Consider the following 20100-nt stretch of genomic DNA (forward strand, 5'->3'; position numbering starts at 1 on the left):
GCAGTTCAGCTTGAATTGGTGGTTTGATGGCTTGATTTTTCACTTGATTATATTCCAGAGGTTTTCAATTTGGTAAAATAAAAGAAACACATTATTTAAAAATATATATATTTCACATATTAAGAAATACATTACCAATTTTCTTTTTTTCTTTGCTATTTTTACTCCCACTCACTTTTAGTTCATAATTGGCCTGAGAGGCTGGATTAACCTGCACGTGTTTAATGATGGAAATGTTAAAATGTTCAGTACAGAGAAACTGGGGGAGGAGCTGAGGGATCAGCACAGCTTTTTAGTTGTGAAATCTTTCCTCACCCCTTTCGAGGCGTGACTGCGATCCAGACCCACCTACACAGGAGCTCCACACTGAACTCCAGCAGCCTCACCTGTGTGGGGGGCGGAGCTACAGGCTTACAGCTTGGGAGATCCTCTAGGTATGTGACACGCCCTGGAGCACCTGATTGGCTTTATGGGTGTGTATGTGTGTGGGTGTGTGTATGTGTGTGTGTGTACACCTATAAAAGCATTCAGGAACACGTTCTCCAGCTGATTCTTCACGGTGATTTGATCTCTAGGGCTCTCAGTAGAGATTAAGGTGACTTTTTGGTGACTTTCAGGTGAACTAGAGCTGCTGAGCAGGAGCTGCTGTAAAATAGGTAAAGTATACTTTTACTGGATGTAGAAGATTATTGATTGTTGCTTTAACTTTTAGTTTAAAGTCTCCTAATGCGAGATTTTCAGTAATTATTTGCTTTGCAGAGTGAAAAAAACATTCAGCAATTTCTTAAAGTAAATATCTCTTAATTTAACTAAAAGTTTATACAGTAGTTTATACTTATACAAAATAATCTCATTTACTGTATAGTGCAGGTAGTGGCAAAAAAAAAAGGATGCTTAATGCATATAAAGCCTAAACATTATACTTTTACTATATTCAAGAACGGTGTTGCTTAAAATTGCTTAACATCAAGATAAGACAAAAAAATAAACAGTACAATATATGCAATATAAATAATAAAAAGTCAAGAACTCCTAAGATTGTATTTACAAATAATTGCACAATGCCTCTTAAATGCACAGGGAAAAAATAGAGAAAAAAAATCACATTATGTTACCCTAATAAAAAAAAATGGCAAAATGTAAAATTCATTTATACTTATACAGTATGTGTAAAGTTAATGCACGCATTATATAAATGCATAAATGAATAAATGCAAATTCAAAAAGTGATTACTTAAGAAATTACAAATTCTAAGATTGACAAGATTAATGAGTTACGATATAAATAAAAGCAAATATAGATAGTCCACATAATTGGCTGTAAATTTGTTCTTGATTACTACTGAAATAATGGAGTTAACATAAGTGGTGAATAATGAAGGCAGTGGTGGCTCAGTTGCACCCAATACTACATGGGTGTCACATAAATGAATGTCTACAGAGACTTTAGAATTGAAATATTAGTGTGAAGAACCTCAAAATTAGTCTTTTCTATCTATTTATTGTAAATCCTATTATAATTATTTAGTTATTAATCCTAATGTTTTTTTTGTATCTAGTTTAGATCAGCATTTTCTTTTGTGGCATTCCACAGGGCACAATTTTAGGGCACATAAAACTGTGGTAAATTGCAACAGTACTACCTACTATAGACACAGGGTTTAAGGGGTTAATTGTGCTTCTGAAGAAATCCTTAGAGGGATCTAAATGTAGAGGACTCTGGAAAAAAAAACTGACCTACTCTGGTTACTTCGCTTATTTACAAAGTACTTAAGACTTTAAGGTCATCATATCTTTTCTACTGCCAGCTTGTTAGCCTTGGCCAATTCCATACCCAGAGCTAAAGGGAGAAGAAAGGCTTTCATATAATAGTATATAGACATTATATCATTCATTAACTTTAACATTAAACCATCTGTCTCTTCACAGTGCACGTCTGATCCAGAGGACGCTCCCTTCGTCGGCTGAGAATGATGGCTGCAAAGTAAGTCCTGCACAGCGTTTCTTCATGTTTGGGCGATTAGTCACTTTAGCTCCAGGCACTGTAGCCACAGCAGTTCTCAGCCCTGAGTTTCCATCTGTTCAACATTACTGATTCAGCTCATCACTGAACTGCAGCCTGAGCTGAATCAGTTCTGTTAGAACATGAAAAAATGCTGAAATCTGAATTTGTGGGGGTTTAGTACAGTCTAAAACATGTTGGTTATGCACATTTTAGTGGTTTCCTAGATCTTAGATCAGGCTCAAAAATCCAACACAACTCGCCCCATAAACTGTGCCCAAGCCCCATTTAAACCCGTCATTTTTTTAGTAAGCATTGCGTTAAAACTGAGCTTTTGAAATCTGTTCAGAATGATGTAAATTAACATTGCAACACTGAAGAAGCATATACCTATTATTTAAGAACAATGTTTTTTTAAGAAACCGATCTCCCCATCTACTCTAATATAATTTATATACAGTTCATATTGCAGTAAACCAACAGAGCCAAGCCCTGGTCCATTTTAGTGGTTTCCTGCTTCGACACAATGCTTCATTTGAGGAGTAGCTTGGAAATTAGATGGAGTCAAGTGTGCAGGTAACATAACGAACAAAGGACTAGCTGCTGCCCAGACTCTTAACTAACGCAAAAACACAACAGTTTGTATTGTATAGCAAGGGGTTGCTAACCAACAGAACCAAGCCCTGGTCCATTTTAGCGGTTTCCTACTTTAACAAAATGCTTAATTTAAGGAAGAGCTTGGAAATTAGATGGTTAGCTGATTCAGGTGTGTAGGTAACATAAAGAACAATGGACTAGCTGCTGCCCAGACTCTTAACTTACGTAAAAACAAAACAGTTTGTATTGTATAGCAAGGGGTTGCTAACAAACAAAGCCAAGCCGTGGTCACTTTGTATTGTGTAGCAAGAGGGCCCTAAACATTTGCCAAGCCCTGGACCATTTTAGTGGTTTTCTACTTCGACACAGTGCTTCGCTTCAGGAAGGGCTTGGTAATGAGCTGGCTAGATGGCTCATGGACTTGCTGCTGGCCAGACTCTTAAAACTTTCGCCAAACCAAACAGTTTGTATTGTGTAGCAAGGGGTTGCTAACCAACAGAGCCAAGCCTTGGTTCATTTTATTGGTTTCCTACTTCGACACAATGCTTTAATGGAAGCTATTTATTACTCACCTCTTTATGTAACACTACTAATCCCTTCTAAATCGGGTTTAAGGCTACTAAACCCAGCGAAGACAGGTCTAACAAGTTTTGCTTGATTGCCACCAGTAAGGTTATGAAACTAATAAGGCTTTCTAAGGCTTATAATGACAATACATAGTCTAATTGCTCTTATATCTGCTTCCCTTCAGAGTGATGCCTGCGGACCTCAGCTTGCATATGGGAATGAGTCGCCGCCATGCTGTTCGCCAGCGTTTGGAACTGCCCTCAGATGTCCTGAGGTATCACCACACCCTCCCAAGGATAAGCATCGCATCAACTCATCCAGCCAGATCATCCACACCTCCTCCTCTTCTTCCACCACCTTCATCCCCCATCAGTCCACTGAGCACCCCCAGCAGTGTCAGGACTCTGAAGAGGAAGAAACATGTCGTATTTGCTGACGACAAAGGACTCGCTCTGACAGCTGTCCGAATTTTTATCGTAGACCGTCCTGAGTCTCCTACAGACGATTCTTCAGTTCCTCAGCCTGAGAAGATTAAAGATCAGGTACCCGTCCAGCCGAGGACACTACGGCTTCGGCTCGGGTTTCCTCAACCTTCTGCGGACCTCACGTCTTTCCTCAGAGGCCTGGCAGATTCGTTTGTCCGATTGGAAAGCTGCAGCCTGGTCGACGGATCAATGACTGGAACGGTGAGGGTTTGCAACATCAGCCAAGAGAAGACGGTTCACATCCGCATCACGTTCGACGCCTGGAGAAGCCACCAGGACATCCCATGCTCCTACATTCCACAGCAGCCCAACTCCGCCACTCAACTCTTCGTCTTCAACATGCCTTTTCCCTCCGATCTGAACCTTCAGAACCAGGTGGAGTTTGGCGTGCTGTTCCGTCCCCAATCTGGCAGCACACTTCTGTGGGACAACAATGGAGGACAGAACTATCAAATCCTTGTCGAGGCCGTGGACCCTGTGGAAGATGCTTTAGTTGCTCCAGTTACTCCAGTTGTTCAGAACAGACTCTTCAAGATGCAAAGCCTTAGGTGGCCCCAAGCTTGGCCCAAAAGGAAGAGCCAAGCTTTGGACTTCTCAACATGCCATAGCCCAGTAAACATTCCAGAGAATATGATCAACAAACCATTGAGTAGGCAAGAGATTGTTACGCCCCTGTGTTAAGAAGAAAAAAGAGTAGGCTAGTTCCTTGTGCTTCAATCCAACTGGTAACATGAAGGACAATGGGCCTGCTGCTGCCCAGATTCATAACTTGAATTCATGAACAAGACGCAGTTTACAGTGCATTACAGGTTGTATTGCATCAATGGGATCTCCAAACCAACAGACAAACCATGCCAAGCAAAGACTCGTCGAACTGGTTTGCTTCTATAAGCATACGATGCATCATCGCCTCTTCATTCAATAGACTAAATAAATCAGGACACACGCCTCTACTTCATTTAAAAGGACACTGATTCGTTCTAAGAACATTCAGACGGCCAAACCCTGTAAAAACAGGTTAAGAAACACATTTGAGTCCTTCAAAAAAGTCCTTTCAATTGATGGTACTGTACTATAGAACTATACATGTATATATCCAAGCCAGGAACCTGTTAGAAAACTGTAAGATCCAGGTCGTTCTGATGTTTAATTGTTCTGTTCTTCGATGCGCTTAAAGCCTCAGCATACTTCCTGCAAAGTGTCACACAAAGCCAAAAGTGCCTTTGTGATTTTACGAGCTTGCATACTTTTCACAGTTTTTTTTTTGTTTGTTTTGCGTATGCTTCACAACATTGTGCAGTCGATGACATTTTGGTTTTTTTGTCTGGTTTTGGCATATTTAGATTGTATACAGATTGATTTTTGATAGTCTGGATATCTCAGACATAAAATTTAGTAAAGGTGTCTTTGCGTCACTAACAATGCAAATGCATCAAATCTCTAGTAAAAAGTCAAAGAAGAGCACAATGCAGATATGCTGTGTTTGTGATGTTCAGATCCCAACTGATCACTTTTAAATAACAAAAAATGAACAGTCACCTCAACAGATCTCAACAGATTTTATGACATGCATATAGATACTGTTTTTACTGCTTGGTCAAAGTCAAAGTAAGAGTCCCCAATGTCAGCCATATTAGTTTTGAGGCATACATCTTTTTTACTAACCAATCACAAGCATTGTTCTATAGTTCCTTTATTAGGAATGTTCATCCAGCTGTCATTACTGTAAATCATACTGTTTACCAAGGCACAGGACGAACAAACTCGCTGTTAGAAGTATGCTAAGGCCTTAAGACTACCTATAGAGACGTGGCCCAACCAGTGCCCAGGGCCCCCCAAAAAGGTCCATATTTGGGTTACACTCCATCTTCATTTGTGTTACAATGGTTTGAACCAAACCGAAACCATCTGAAAGCTCCTGAAAACCATTTTCAGAACCACTGCCAATTGCCATAGTTGCGTTTTTGGCTTTTTTTTGCTACAAATGTGTGGTTTTAGCCAAAACCCACTATATAATTAATATATTAATTGGCCCAATTGTGAAACAATTGTAAAAATGTACCATATGAATCTGTTACATATATGTACAAATGTAAAATGTGTAAAATGCTGTATATATATACTATTTATTTTATAATATTTTCTGTGTGCACACCTGAAAGTATGTGAATGTGAAATGACTTCAGTCTGAATTAAACAGACAGATATTAATGACCTCGTGACTTGTGTTCTCTTTTCCTTTAGAACCAGAACAGCGTGTGATTTAACATGTTCTCTCCTGTATAAACACTAAGTATTGCGTAATGTTGTGTGTTGGAAACTGTGCCAGTGATGTTCTCAGGCATGAAAACAGTTCTGTGAAGAAAGTGGTGGGACATGCTGTTTTCTGCCTGAGGCCAACGTCACGCCCTCGCTCTGCACTCCCTCAACCTCGGCTGGTGTTTCCTGAGTTATGTTTACGCCCTAAACGCACTGAGTGAAATGGATCTTTGCCCTAAATTGTCTTCGGAATTTGAAGAAAACAAATAGACTTGACTTTCCGGGTTATGAACCCTGTTGCTCAGCCTGTTTTATGTGTCTTCCTTTTTCTATTTTCATATATGGTATTTTTCGCACTATAAGGCACGCTTAAAATCCTTTAAGTTTCCCCAAAAACACACACAAACATTGCTGTTCCCATAAATGAGCTGCTCACACACCTTCACAGTGTCAACGAGCAGGTCAGTTTCCTCAATTGAGAAGCGTTGGACATGTTCAGGTAGCTGCGCAGTTAAAATAGCAATCCGCCAAAGTCAGAGCTCACCTGGCTCTTAACCCTCCTGATGTGTTCCAGGTCAATTTGACCTGTTTTAAAGTTTGAAGATCTACGAAAAATAGTTAATAGTATTTTCTTTCAGTATGAAACTTCTTCTGCTTGCCTTAATTAGTGCAATAAACAACATATTATATGAAAATGGTTCATCTCAAATATTTGCAACAAACACCCGCTGCAAAAACCAAAACTAAAACAAAATTGCAACATGTTTGAACATATATATTTTTTTTGTGTGAAAAATAAGTATATTATCCTAATTGAAACATTACCTATTAGAAGTAAGAAACACCATTGCACTTAATGTTGATAGGATAATTAGCAATTGAGTTCGTAAAAAAATATTTACACTACTTGTAAGGATTTTTTTTTTATTTCAGACAAAAAAAGAGAAATGATGAGGAAGTGACACGCTGATTGGTTTATTTCATGTTACGTCCCAAATTAACCACACCCATGATTAATTAAAAGAAATAGAACATTCCTTTTGCGCTTCATTTTGAGCTGCACGAGGTGTACTTTTCCTGCCGTTTTGATAGCAAAGACACACTGACACACTGCCCTAAATCAAGCTGCATGGTGCACGGTTGACACTCGGCTACAGATTGGTAAAATAGGGCTCTATATGTACATCTGGACAATGTCCAAATAATACTTTTGTCCATATAGTGTATAAGATTGTGTAACAGTGGTTTAGCCTGTTCAACTGATGTAAAACGGATAATTGCTCAGAATACTCAGTACAATTGCTTTATAATTAGATTATTAAACGTGTGTTAGAGTTTTAAAAAAACTTTAAACTGCAGTTTTGTTTGCCTTATAAGTCTCTATTCATTTTTGCACTGATAAAAGAAGACACAAATAGCCTGAAAAGTGAAATTTACTCAAATTTAAACATTTAATTCATCTGTAATTGGGCAATAGTGTAGGTGTGGGCAATAGTGTAGGTGTGTAACACACCTGACTCTATTGTTTAGACGCTCCTGTATTAGGTGTGTTGGACCGAGTTGGAAACAAGCTATACAGGAGGTGCATCTCCAGGTGTACATGCTGGAGAACCACACGCCCTCATACTGGTCATAAGGGCTTACCCAGCACAGAAGTAGAACAACTAAAATGTGAGTTTGGGGAAGAGCATCCAACATTTTGGCCCAATTAATGTTGCTATTGTCAGTGAATGCAATTATATCCACACTTATCAAGAATCCAGAAGTCTAGTAGAAAGTCTTTAATGGACAGTAGCAGAATAATCTCTTGTTTAATGCTCTTTAATGATTTTGGAAGAAACATTTATCCTCCTAGGACCTGGCGTCCACATGTGTGGACATCCCGCTTTGGGTTGTCTAGACGACAACACTAAAAATTGCTCTACAAAGGCCTGGTGTCCTCTAATGAGGTCATCATACTGTCACCTAGTTGTGGCAGAAGAGTTTAACACGTTAAAGTTTCGATTTTATTCAGAATGTCATTTTTTTTATTCAGAGACATATTGCTCCAAGGGGCACATTTTTTTCTTCTTTTGTTTTGCACACATCATTACTAATTGCGACTTCAAAACATAAAGCTAAAGTCCTCATATGTGGACATAATTTTGTCCATATAGGGTATAAAGTTGTGTACCAGTAATTTAGCCTGTTCCACTGATCTAAAACGGATAGTCACTTAAAATTTGCTTCGTAATAAGATTATTATTAGTAAAATAAATCCAGAATGCAATGATTTTTTATAGACATAGATATGTTATTTATAATGGAACATGGAACACACATGAGATGTTTAAAGTTAAACATTTCACAATTTCCTCATAAAAATAGCAGTTTTTAAAAACAGAAAAAGAAACACTGGATATTCCATCAACTACAGCCCATAATATCATAAAACTATTCTGAGAATCTAGAGAAATCACTATGTGTAAGAAACAAGGCCAATGTTCAGTACTGGACAGTACACGACAAAAATGCAGACTAAAAAAACTCAACAAAACTCAATAAAGACTAAACAGCTATGCAATATTTATAGCCTGCAATGATTAAAAGGGCCTTATTTTAGGAAGGCGATGATAAATCTGATAATTAGTCAAAAGAATGTCAAATCTTAAGTGGTAAACAAATAAACAAACAAATCAAAGCATTTATTTGCAGAAAATGAGAAATGGCTGAAATATAGCAAAAAAGATGCAGAGCTTTCAGACCTCAAATAATGCGAAAAAACAAGTTCATATTCATCGTTTTCAAGTTTTTGAAGAGTTCAGAAATATTCAGAATATTTGGTGGAATAACCCTGGTTTTTAATCACAGTTTTTTCATGCATCTTGGCATCATTTTCTCCTCCACCAGTCTTACACACTGCTTTTGGATGTCTTTATGCTCTTTATTCCTGGTGCAAAAATTCAAGCCGTTCAGTTTGGTTTGATGGCTTGTGATCATCAATCTTCCTCTTGATTATATTCCAGAGGTTTCAATTCAACACATAATTAAAAAATATATATATTTCACATATTAAGAAATACATGACCAAATGTGCATAAAGACACGAGGAATGAGGAATGCCTGGGAACGGCAGCGACACGGGAGGTAAAGGCTTGTAACACTACCTGTACCGCAACTGTGGGTTTCCATGGCATCGCTGCACTCTGTTTATACCCGCAGGGAGTGTAGAGTTCTCACTGGAGGCTCGCAGGGGAGGAGTGGAATTAGGAAAGAAAGAAAGAAAGAACGAGAGAGAGAGAGAGAGAGAGAGAGGGAATTCCTTTCACTCGCTCACTCACTGACTCGCCTCCGGGTGTATAGTGTCTCCTTCAGAGCAGCACAAAGGAAAAGCACACACTGTAATGTACTTGTCCTCTATAGAGTGTACTAACGCCCAGAACACAGCTACAGTTATTTATAACGATATTTGATCCCTGTGTACCGTCAGATCCGGTTTTCCTCTGTGTGAATAAAGCCTCCGCTCACAATGCGGTGATGTATAAGAAATGCTGCTCAGAGCCCCCGAGCGTTTACATTTCATACATAATGTACACCAGCATTCTTTAGAGTCACATAAACATATTATTGTCATTGAAGAAGAACACTGAGCAAAATTCCTGTAAAGCTAAGATACTGAACACACCGATTATATACGTTAGCCATGGGACACGTGAGTGGGAGTGAGTTTCTTTAATGGGCCCAATCATTACAAACCACTTACAGGGGTGTGAAAAAGTAATTTAAACTCATTTAAACAAGTTCATACAAAAAAAATGTAGTTTTTAAATGAAGATTTTTATTATTAAGGAAGAAAAAAAGTCCAAACCCACATGTTTCTCTGTGAAAACCTTTTTGCCCCCTAAAACCTAATAGCTGATTGCTCCACCCTTTAGCATTAACATCTGCAATCAAGCCTTTGTGTTAACTTGCAATAACTCTTTTATAGCGCTGTGGGGGAATTTTGGCCCGCTCACCTTTGCAGAATTGTTTTTGATTCCACCACATTGGATGTTTTTTTCGAGAATAAACCATCTTTTTTTAAGGTCATCCACAGCATCTCATCCATGCAGGATTCAGGTCAGGCCACTCCAAAGTCTTCAGTTTGTTTTTCTGTTTTTCTTTTCTTTTGTGACCTCTTGGATGAGTCGCCGGTGCACTCTTGGGGTAATGTTGGTTGGCTGGCCACTCCTGGGAAGGTTCACTGCTGTGGCTTGTTATGGCTTTGTAACCCTTTCCAGACTGATAGATCTCAATGACTTTCTTTCTCATTTGTTCCTGAATTTCTACGGATATTGGCATGAGGTCTAGCTTTTAAATATCTTTTTTGATTTACTTTGCTTTGTCAGGCAGGTCCTATTTAGGCCTGGGTGTGCCTAAAGAAATTGAACTCAACTGAGAGAAACCACTTTTTCATACCTAACTAACAAAAACCTTAATTCAAAATCTGCATTTTGTATTTATTTGCATTGTCCTTAACTAACACTTAAATGAGTTTGATGATCTGAAACATTTAAGAGTGGCAAACATGCCAAAAAACTGCTAACATGGAATTAGCAATGTTGGAAGAGCCTAGTTGCCAGCACTGCTAATGCAGCATTAGTGACATTGGATGAGCCAAGTAACCAACATTGCTATCTTGGCCTTAGCAATGTTGGACGAGCCCCATCACCAGCTTTGCTAATGCAGTGTCGGAATTATTAAAGCAGCGTTAGTGATGTTGGATGAGACTGGTTTTTGTAAGTGCTAACCTGACATTAGCGAGGTTGGATGAGAGCAGTTGCCATTGCTAACATGACATTAGTGATGTTGGATGAGCCTAGTTGCTTACATTGCTAATGCATTGTTAGCTACATTGGATGAGCCCATTTGCCAGCATTGCTAATGCAGTGTTAGCTACATTGGATGAGCCCAGTTGCCAGCATTGCTAACACAGTGTTAGCGGCATTGGACAAGTCCATTTACCATCATTGCTAATGCAGCATTAGCAACACTAGATGAGCAGAGCTGCTGGCATTGCCAACGTCTCACATGCCTGTACAGAACACAGGGAACAGGAACAGACAGGTACGGGTTTGAGCAAACACCAGGGATCTCACCACTATGAAATTATTACATCAGCGCCTTAATGAAACAATAACAAAAATAACATGAATGTTATTAAAAAAAATGTATGTTAATCAACACCATTGTTTTATGATGTAAGTTAAGTCCCCCAATGTTACTTTAAAGATATTTTTCAGTTATGCAGCATTAGCGTAGCATTAACATTGATTGACCACAGTTGCTATCTTGGCATTAGCGATGTTGGATAAGCCCTGTTACCAGCATTGCTAATGCAGTGTTGGGGACATTGGACAAAACTGGATGCCCACATTGCAGAGCCCAGTTGTCGGAATTGTTAAAGCGGCGTTGGTGATGTTGGATGAGACTGGTTTTCGTAACTGCTGACGTGACATTAGCGAGGTTGGATGAACGCAGTTGCTGGCATTGTTAACGTGACGTTAGTGAGGTTGGATGAGCCCAGTCGCCATTGTTGCTAACACAGCATTAGCAACATTGAATAAGTCCAGTTGCAGGCGTTGCTAAAGGAGAGTTAGCGACATTGGATGAGCCCAGTTGCTGGCATTGCTACTGCAGCGATGGGGACATTGGACAAAACTGGATGCCCATATTAAGTGGCGTTAGTGATGTTGGATGAGACTGGTTGTCGTAATTGCTGACATGACATTAGCAAGTTTGGATGAGTTCAATTGCTGTCATTGTTAACATGACGTTAGTGACGTTGGATGAGCCCAGTCACCATTGTTGCAAAAGCAGCATTAGCAGATGCTAAAGGAGTGTTAACGACATTGGATGAGCCCAGTTGCTGGCATTGCTAATGCAACATAACAGAATCCACGCCTGTGAATCAACACCATTGTTTTATGAAGTAAGTTAAGTCCCCCAATGATACTTTAAAGATATTTTTCCAGCTGCCAGCCTTGCTAATGCAGCGATGGGGACATTGGACAAAACTGGATGCCCATATTAAGTGGCGTTAGTGATGTTGGATGAGACTGGTTGTCGTAATTTCTGACACGGCATAAGCGAGGTTGGATGAGCGCAGTTGCTGGCATTGTTAATGTGACGTTAGTGAGGTTGGATGAGCCCAGTCGCCATTGTTGCTAACACAGCATTAGCAGCATTGCTAAAGGAGTGTTAGCAACATTGGATGAGCCCAGTTGCTGGCATTGCTAATGCAACATAACAGAAACAATGCCTGTAAATCAACACCATTGTTTTATGATGTAATTAAAGTCCCTCAATGTTACTTTAAAGATATTTTTTCCAGTCTCTAATGCAGTTTTAGCGACATTGGTTGACCGCAGTTGCTATCTTGGCATAAGCGACATTGGATAAGTCCAGTTGCCAGCATTGCTGACACACAAATGTGGTCTGCAAGCTTGAAACATTTGGCTGGTGAGGTTGTTTAAACTATAATGAATGATAATGACTTTAGTTTCGGCCCGTTCTTGTTTTTTTCGCCCATTCTTGGGTTCCCTATCTCCTTATAAGGGCGTTTTTTCCTAGCTGTGTCCCAATTCACTAGCCCGGGCTGCGGTAGTGTATTGGACCGTGACCCTGGCGACACGGGTTCGATCCCGCATGAGGAGAAGTGTGTTTATCTATTTATTTATTTTTTCCTTTCTTCTTGGGTTTACCCGCTTTGAGGTCAACTGTTCTGCAATTGGGTTCAACAACCCTCTGGGCTATGTCCCACAGCCAAACTTAATTGGATGGGAAATGCAGACACCATATGGTGGTGAGAGCACTCTTGGTCACTGACTGGTTTAATGAAAGTGAATATGATCTGATATAATATAAAATTAGTCACCTGATATAAACCCAGTCTAGCGTGATTTCAGACTGGCGTGTTTTAGACAGCTCTTATCGATCTGTCCATCATCTCCTTTCTTTATCTGGCTGTGGAGAAGCAGCTGTTAAGAGTGTGGGAGAATGACTGTGACTGTGTGTGTCTGGCCTGTGAGTAAGCTGTGTTTTATTTAACAGATACTGGAGCTTTCCTATGACTCTTATGACTAACAGAGCATTCCTTCTGCCACATTCTTCTCCACCAACGTCTCAGACGTCCAAAAAGAACACAGGGAACAGGAAAAGACAGGAACGGGTTTGAGCAATCACCAGAGATCTCACCACTATAAAATTATTACATCAGTGCTTTAATGAAACAATGTCTTTATTATAATCCTGTGAGATCACAGGGGATTAAACAGGAATGTTATTTTATGAAAAACACTTATATCCATTTTTGACGATTTTTTGTTTACTACATAATTTAAACAGACAAACTGTCCCTTACACTGTGCCAACATTTCTTGATGAACGGACCAATAGAAACTTCTCAAAATGACCTTACATTAACTTTTTTTACATAGACTTCTATTAAAAGTTTACAAGGTTTTTTCTCTCTCCTGTAAAGTTCCTGTTTTGGAGATAAGTGTTTTTTTTTTAATTGGACAGTGACAATATGTAACAGAAACAATGCCTGTAAATCGACACCATTGTTTTATGATGTAAGTTTAGTCCCCCAATGTTACTTTAAGGATTTAAAAGTAACATAAAAGTAAAATATATATATATATATATATATATATTTTTTTTGGAATATAAGAGAAAATTACCACGCACATTTGCCTTGAAGTCAAAGTGTCACTTTGCTTTCTTGACCTGTTCATGGAGTAATCTTTGACAGGAATGATACGCTGTTTAGAACCATTAATGAACTACCTGGAGAAATATAGAATAATTAACAATGTTGCCAGATTGAGTAGTTTCATGCCAAATTGGTCTGGTTTTGTCTGAAGGAAATTAAGGAAATGGAGGAAATGCTGTTATTTGGTACTAAGACTTTGCAACCTAAAGTTCATAAAAGTTATTTTCTGATTGTATAGGATCATGTGGCCAAGCATACAATGCACCAAACCCTTATAATACACTCCATATGCTGATAAAATCATTTAAAAGCTTTTTTATTATTATTATTTTAGTTCTGTAGCTTACATATTTAAGATATCAGCAGTTCATCTTAAGGTCATGTTGGAATAAACCCTGTAATATTGTTGACATGCTACCGTATTTTTCATGCTATAAGGAGCACTTAAAATCCTTTAATTGTCCCTCAAATCGTCCGATTGCTTATATAATCCGGTGCTCCTTATGTATAAATTCAACCAGTCCGGTTTTCAGGATTTCCGTTTGGTTCTCCAACATCGGGGCTGGACCAACATTAGCATTAGCTCCTAATCGCTATTTCCCCATTTAGAGGTGAGTATAATGGGCCTGTAGCCTGCCTCTAACCCCGGCTAGCACTGCTGGAGCTGCATTAGCATTAGCCGCTAACCACGCTATCTCTTTTACCCATAGTGGTTAGCCAGTAATGGTAATACTCCAGGCTTAGTGCTGGAGGAATTTAGGAATCTAAACCCCGCCCACCAAAAAAAAATAAGCCGAAGCAAAAGACTTTAGCAGCAAAATCCAAACTAAAATAATTTTCAAATAACTTCAAAGAATAACAAAGTAACCAAGAATGTTTAACAATATATATTTGTTATATTTTTTTCTCTTTTGAATTTGAAACATACACTTTTTCCTTTTGTTTCTTAAAGATTTAATTGCGGATTTAATTTTTTTTCGCGTAAATCGTTCGGAACAAAATTCACTCCATAAAACTCTTTTTCATACTTGAATAATACATGAATAAACAGGTGTCCCCCTATTTTTGTCCATATAGTAATTGATTGACCTCTCTGTGTGTAATGAAATCCTTAACCAAAGCAAAGATTTGGTAGAATAAATTGAGGTTGCCTCTCCAGTAAAACTCATCATTCACTCGAAGATTTTTGGCAGTGCAGTGTATGGTAGGTTTTAGTTTATGTACAGAATTATGCACAGTTTGAGTTTTACGTTAAGCTAACATTAATTTGTCTAAAGCCATTTTTATTTCTCATTCGAAATTACAGTATACATTATCTTTCTTAGGATTCCCAAAATAAATATATACAACATTTTAAAAAATGTTAAACATAAAATCTAGCAAATCTATTTACAGACATTTCAAACTGATCCAGTATTTTTTAGGCCGTTTTTCAATCCAATCATATATTTATGCTTCAGAGATAGCTGTGCTGGTATTTCCTCAATAATTTAGTCTAGTGCTGACATAATTGAGGTGCTATAGCACCATCTGCTGGTGAAAGGCAATGATTAAAAACTATGTAACAATTTTCAAATAGTACAAATTTTATAAGTGCTAACAAAACAATCACAAATTCAACAGAAAACCATTTTAAACCAAACCTTTGTCAATACAAATAAACAGCTTATTTTATAGTATATGATTTTATAGTATTTTCAATTGAAAAAAAAAAAACTTTTCAATCCAACATTTACCATTGTTTTTAACATGATCTCAAAAAGAGCATATGGTGACAGATTTGCCAAGTTAGCATCACAGGAGGACAGTGTGTGAATGGGTCTTCATTCATCTGACCTTATTTACAGAATTTAGGAGCGCTGAGTTAGTGCTAGAGATAAAACTAGTTCTTTTGAAAAGTGTAAATTTTTGCTTCTACAGCTCTATTCCATTTCATACATCCATATAATTCTGACCTAATTTCTAGAAGTTGTTGTTGTGTTATTTGTGTTATATCAGGATTTTAAACTTAAATACCCTAAGTACTTAACCATGTGCCTGCAATACAAAAAAAAAACAATATTACTAAGCTTGGTGTCAATATTTAAAAATGGATCTGGGAAAATAAAAGTTGATTGGTTGATTCAAGTATTAGGGGGGGGGCGGTTTTAAGGACAGGCATTTTAATTTTAATGGGAAATCTCTATTCAAAATGCTTCATTCAAGATTTTCATTTGAAAGTAAAACTTAGTCTAAGAGTAAACTTAAAGTGTATCATTCCCAAATGTTTATGTTTGCACAGACAAGTTCACAAAATGATCCACCCGTTGAAAAGTTGCAAGTGCATTACCCTAATAAGCCTCAGCTGAACATTATTTAATCACATCATGTGATCCTAATGAGGGTCATGTGACCTAATTGGGTGCCTATTAAAGGAGCCACAGTGTGGTTGAATGCATGTGCTTCTTGGGTGTATAGGGCTGAAGTGTGGATGCTGTGCTATTGATGGTACAGGCTTGAACTGGGAAAATGGTGTTGTCAAGGAACAGGTAATTATACAAATGTTTGCTTGAATGTGATGTGGTTGTGTTTTATTAAATCTGTGTATAAGGAGACTTAACCACTAAAGTGGTTGTCTTTGTGTTTTAGCCTGCATTGCCTTTTCTTGGCATTGTTTCTGTGGGAAAGTGCTAATGGACTTGGAGGTAAGAAAGTTGGCAATAGTTTGATTTTTTAACTAGCCTCTGCATGCTTAAAAACCTCCCAACTTGTGTGTCATTTATTTTCAGTCTGGCAGAAAAGACCTGCTAACTACTGGCAAAGTAGGGATGGTTCTAAAGACCCTGGAGGCCAAGCTCTTTCTCCTGCCCAGCAAGACTTCAGCAGCTCTGCCAGTGGAGTACAGACTGCAGTGTATGATGTGGGTTCTGCTCAGCCTCTGAGTACTTCTGGTAGTGGAGGGTCTGCAACAACCTTTCTTGGATTCCTCAGGCAGTACACAATTTCCAGTGACCAGAATGTCCCAAACCAGTACAGCCCCTTACCCCAGTCTCAGGGTGGCTACACAGCTCAACCTTCAGTTTCCTTAGGAAACCAACCTGCCCCTGGGTTTCAGAGTCAGCAACTGAGTGCTCCAGTGTTTCCATCCCAAGGTTCAGCTAGCCAGTCTCTTGGCTCACAACAGAGCAGCTTGCAGTTAGCATCTCCAGGTCCAGTAGTTTCTTCGCCACCTCTGCAATTTGTAGTCCCTGGAACCCAGACACTGTCCCCAAGCCCAGGAACCTCATCCCTGAGTTCAATGAGTGCCTTTGCTACAACTTCTCAGCAAGGTAGCTATGATTCCCAGTCAGCAGCAAGTAGTCTTTATGGTCAGCCCCCTAGCTGGTATTCCCCATCACAGGGTCAGAGCTCCCAAACCTCTTTCCAATCTCAGACTTCCATGTATAAGCCTGTAACTCTATCCCAGGCTTCAGCTAGCCAGTCTCCTTCCTTCCAGCAGGCCAGCTCTCAGTTGGCTTCTCCAAGCCTGAGCCTTACAACTAGCTATGCCCCTGGAGCCCAGCCCTTAAGCCCAGGAACCTCTTCCCTGAGTTCAACAAGTACCTTTGCCACAACTCCTCAGCAAGCTACCTATGGTTCCCAGTCAGCAACAGGTATGCTCCATGGACTGGCCTCTAGTGTAAATCCCTCCCAGTTTGCCAAAGCCCTAAACCAGCCTGCAGTAGTTGTAATAGATGCATACACTGCAGGACCAGTTCAGTGGTACAGAATAGATCCTTTTAGACAAACTATCCAAACCAGCATGCCTCTGTCCCCTTCCCAGGCTTTAGGGAGTCAGGGTAGCCAGGCAGCATCCAGCAGCTCACTTTCTACATCCCAAATTCAAAGCACCACAGGCCCTATTGGGTTTGGCTTCCAAAGCCAGAGTGCTCCAGCTTCAACTGTAGCCTTGACCCAGGGTGCTGCCCAGCTTCCATCCTTCCAAGCTCCCAGTGGGTTCTCCAGTACACCCTTTAGTGCTGCCAGCCCCTCAGCATCTGTGTCCCAGCCAACCCAGGGCATCCAAAGCTCAGCAACATTGAGCTCTTCAAGTGTATCTACATCTCAAACCCAAAGCACCTCAGGCTCTTCTGGGTTTGGCTTCCAAAGCCAGAGCACTCCAGTTTCAACTGGATTTCAGAGCCAACTAGTGAGTAGTCCAGTCTCCCCAGTCCAGGGTTCTGCTAGCCAGTCTCTTGCCTCACAACAGAGCAGCTTGCAGTTAGGATCTTCAAGCCAGGCAACTTCTTCTCTGCCTCTTAGCTTTACAGCTGGCTATGTCCCTGGATCCCAGGCTCAGCCATCAAGCTCTGCAACATCATCCCTCAGTTCAGCAAGTGCCACAAGCTCTCAGCAAGCTAGCTATGGTTCTCAGTCTGTTACAGGTGCACAATATGGTCAGGGTAAAATGTCCCCATACAAGCCTTTGTCTGCATCTCAGGGTTCAGCTCCCATGTCAATTGCCTCCCAGCAGGGCAGCTTGCAGTTAGCATCTCCAAGCCTTAGCCTTACAACTAGCTATGCCCCTGAAACCCAGTCCCAGCCCTTAAGCCCAGCGACCTCATCCCTGAGTTCAGCAAGTCCCACAACCTCTCAGCAAACTAGCTATGGTTCTCAGACAGCAGCAGGGTCTCTTGCCTCACAACAGAGCAGCTTGCAGTTTGGATCTTCACAGCCTCTGAGCTTTACAGCCAGTTATGCCCCTGAAACCCAGTCACAGCCCTCAAGCCCAGCAACCTCATCCTTGATTTCAGCTAGTCCCACAACAGCTCAGCAAACTAGCTCTGGTTCTCAGTCGGCAACAGGTACTCTCTATGGTCAGCCCTCTAGCTTGTACTCGTCTTCACAGGGCCAGAATATCCAGGTTCCCACCCAGTCTGCAGATGCCCCATACAAGCCTGCATTAGGTGCATATACTGCAGGACCTGCTCAGTGGTATAGGTTTGATCCTTTTGGACAGACTAGCCAAATCAACAAGCCTTTTCCCCAATCCCAGGCTTCAGGGAGTCAGGGTAGCCAGGCAACATCAAGCAGCTCTACCACTACATCTCAAACCCAAAGCACCACAGGCTCTGTGGGGTTTGGCTTCCAAAGCCAGAGTGCTCCAGCTCCAACTGTAGGCTTGACCCAGAGTGCTGCCCAGGCTCCATCCTTCCAAGCTCCCAGTGGGTTCTCCAGTATGTCCTTCAGTGCTTCCAGCCCCTCAGCCTCTGTGTCACAGCCATCCCAGGGCATCCAAAGCTCAGTAACTTGGACATCCCCAGTTGTGTCTACATCCTTTGGCCAGGATATCCCTGTAGCTATAACCCAACAGTACTCCTGGGATGCATTGCAAGTCACAGGAGCTTCTTCCAGCTTACCATCTCAAGTTCCAAGCACCTCACAGACCTCTGGCAACTATGGTTCAGCATTTCAAAGCAGTACAACCCAGGTAGGGAGCTTTGACCAGTATAACCCAGCAAGCAGCACCTTCACGTCTGCTCAAGGCACCCCAATCAGCTTTGGACTTGCGCAAGACTACGGCACCCTGTCTTTCAGTGCATCTGGCCGACCCCAAACTGCTGTGAGCTCACCTCTCAACCAGGCAACTCCAGAAGCACAAAGTGGTTCCTCAGTTTATGGGGATTCTTTGAGCTTTTCTAGCTTTGAGAGGCCTGGCTCAACCAGCTTCAGCTTTGCTCAGGACCTAAACAGCCCTGTCTTTAAACCTGCCACCAGGAGACGCCAGGACACTTCGGTCAAGCACTAATTGTTTGCCATGGTTGTGACCCTACCTTGCTGACTTTGAATGGTTAATAAATTCAGCTTTTTTTTCTTACTCTGTTTCTGTGTTTCTTCAATTTTCGGTGAATTTATTAACTGGTTTATTTGTTACTAGAGATGGTTATTTAGGAGTTTAACATGTTGGCCTTTGTTACATGTGCTGATACACTTTGATTTCTAGCTGCTTTTAATTTTCATACACAAGAAAATATTGCTGTTTTAAAATCCTTGTACTGCTGAGCGGCTGTTGTGAAATGTTTGCAATGTCTATTTGGCATTCAGTGTGTTATTGGTTTAAAAGGAACTGCCAGGTTCACATTTATGGATTTTGAAATTGAAGATGCTTATTGGACAAACTGTTTCTACCTTAACTAGGGTTTCACAAAAAATACTGTTAACTGTTCAACAGTAGGTTGAGGCACTTGAACAAATCCTTTGAAATCCAGGTGTTTAGTCAATGTATGGCAGCCATTTACTTGTGCATATAAAATACATGTAAAATGTATGTTGCCTTTTAAACATCATTTAAGGGTGAGTTTCCTGCAAAAGGATTAAGTCTTACACATCATTTTAAATTGATATTTTCCATTAAAACTAAAATATACTCTACAGGTCTTACTGTCTGCCTAGGACACTACCCCAAATGACAGGGTTAAAATTTTCTCAAATAGAAG

General features: G+C 40.2%; 2 protein-coding genes across 2 annotated transcripts; both read left to right on the top strand.

Annotated features, from left to right (window-relative positions):
* The first annotated feature begins 534 nt into the window (after positions 1 to 534).
* On the top strand, positions 535 to 5866 carry ppp1r3c2a (protein phosphatase 1 regulatory subunit 3C2, duplicate a). Its single transcript, XM_007241731.4, has 3 exons — positions 535 to 656; positions 1930 to 1984; positions 3351 to 5866. Exons 2-3 carry the CDS (start codon positions 1971 to 1973, stop codon positions 4330 to 4332), a joined length of 996 nt encoding a protein of 331 aa, XP_007241793.3. The 5' UTR covers positions 535 to 656; positions 1930 to 1970; the 3' UTR covers positions 4333 to 5866.
* Positions 5867 to 16087: 10221 nt separating this feature from the next.
* Positions 16088 to 19481, top strand: LOC103024827 (nuclear pore complex protein DDB_G0274915). The gene is made up of 3 exons (XM_007241733.4): positions 16088 to 16173; positions 16274 to 16329; positions 16414 to 19481. Exons 1-3 carry the CDS (start codon positions 16154 to 16156, stop codon positions 19410 to 19412), a joined length of 3075 nt encoding a protein of 1024 aa, XP_007241795.3. The 5' UTR covers positions 16088 to 16153; the 3' UTR covers positions 19413 to 19481.
* Positions 19482 to 20100: the final 619 nt, after the last annotated feature.

The sequence above is a fragment of the Astyanax mexicanus genome, chromosome 20 (genome assembly GCF_023375975.1).
Source record: "Astyanax mexicanus isolate ESR-SI-001 chromosome 20, AstMex3_surface, whole genome shotgun sequence".
Classification (NCBI taxonomy): domain Eukaryota; kingdom Metazoa; phylum Chordata; class Actinopteri; order Characiformes; family Acestrorhamphidae; genus Astyanax; species Astyanax mexicanus.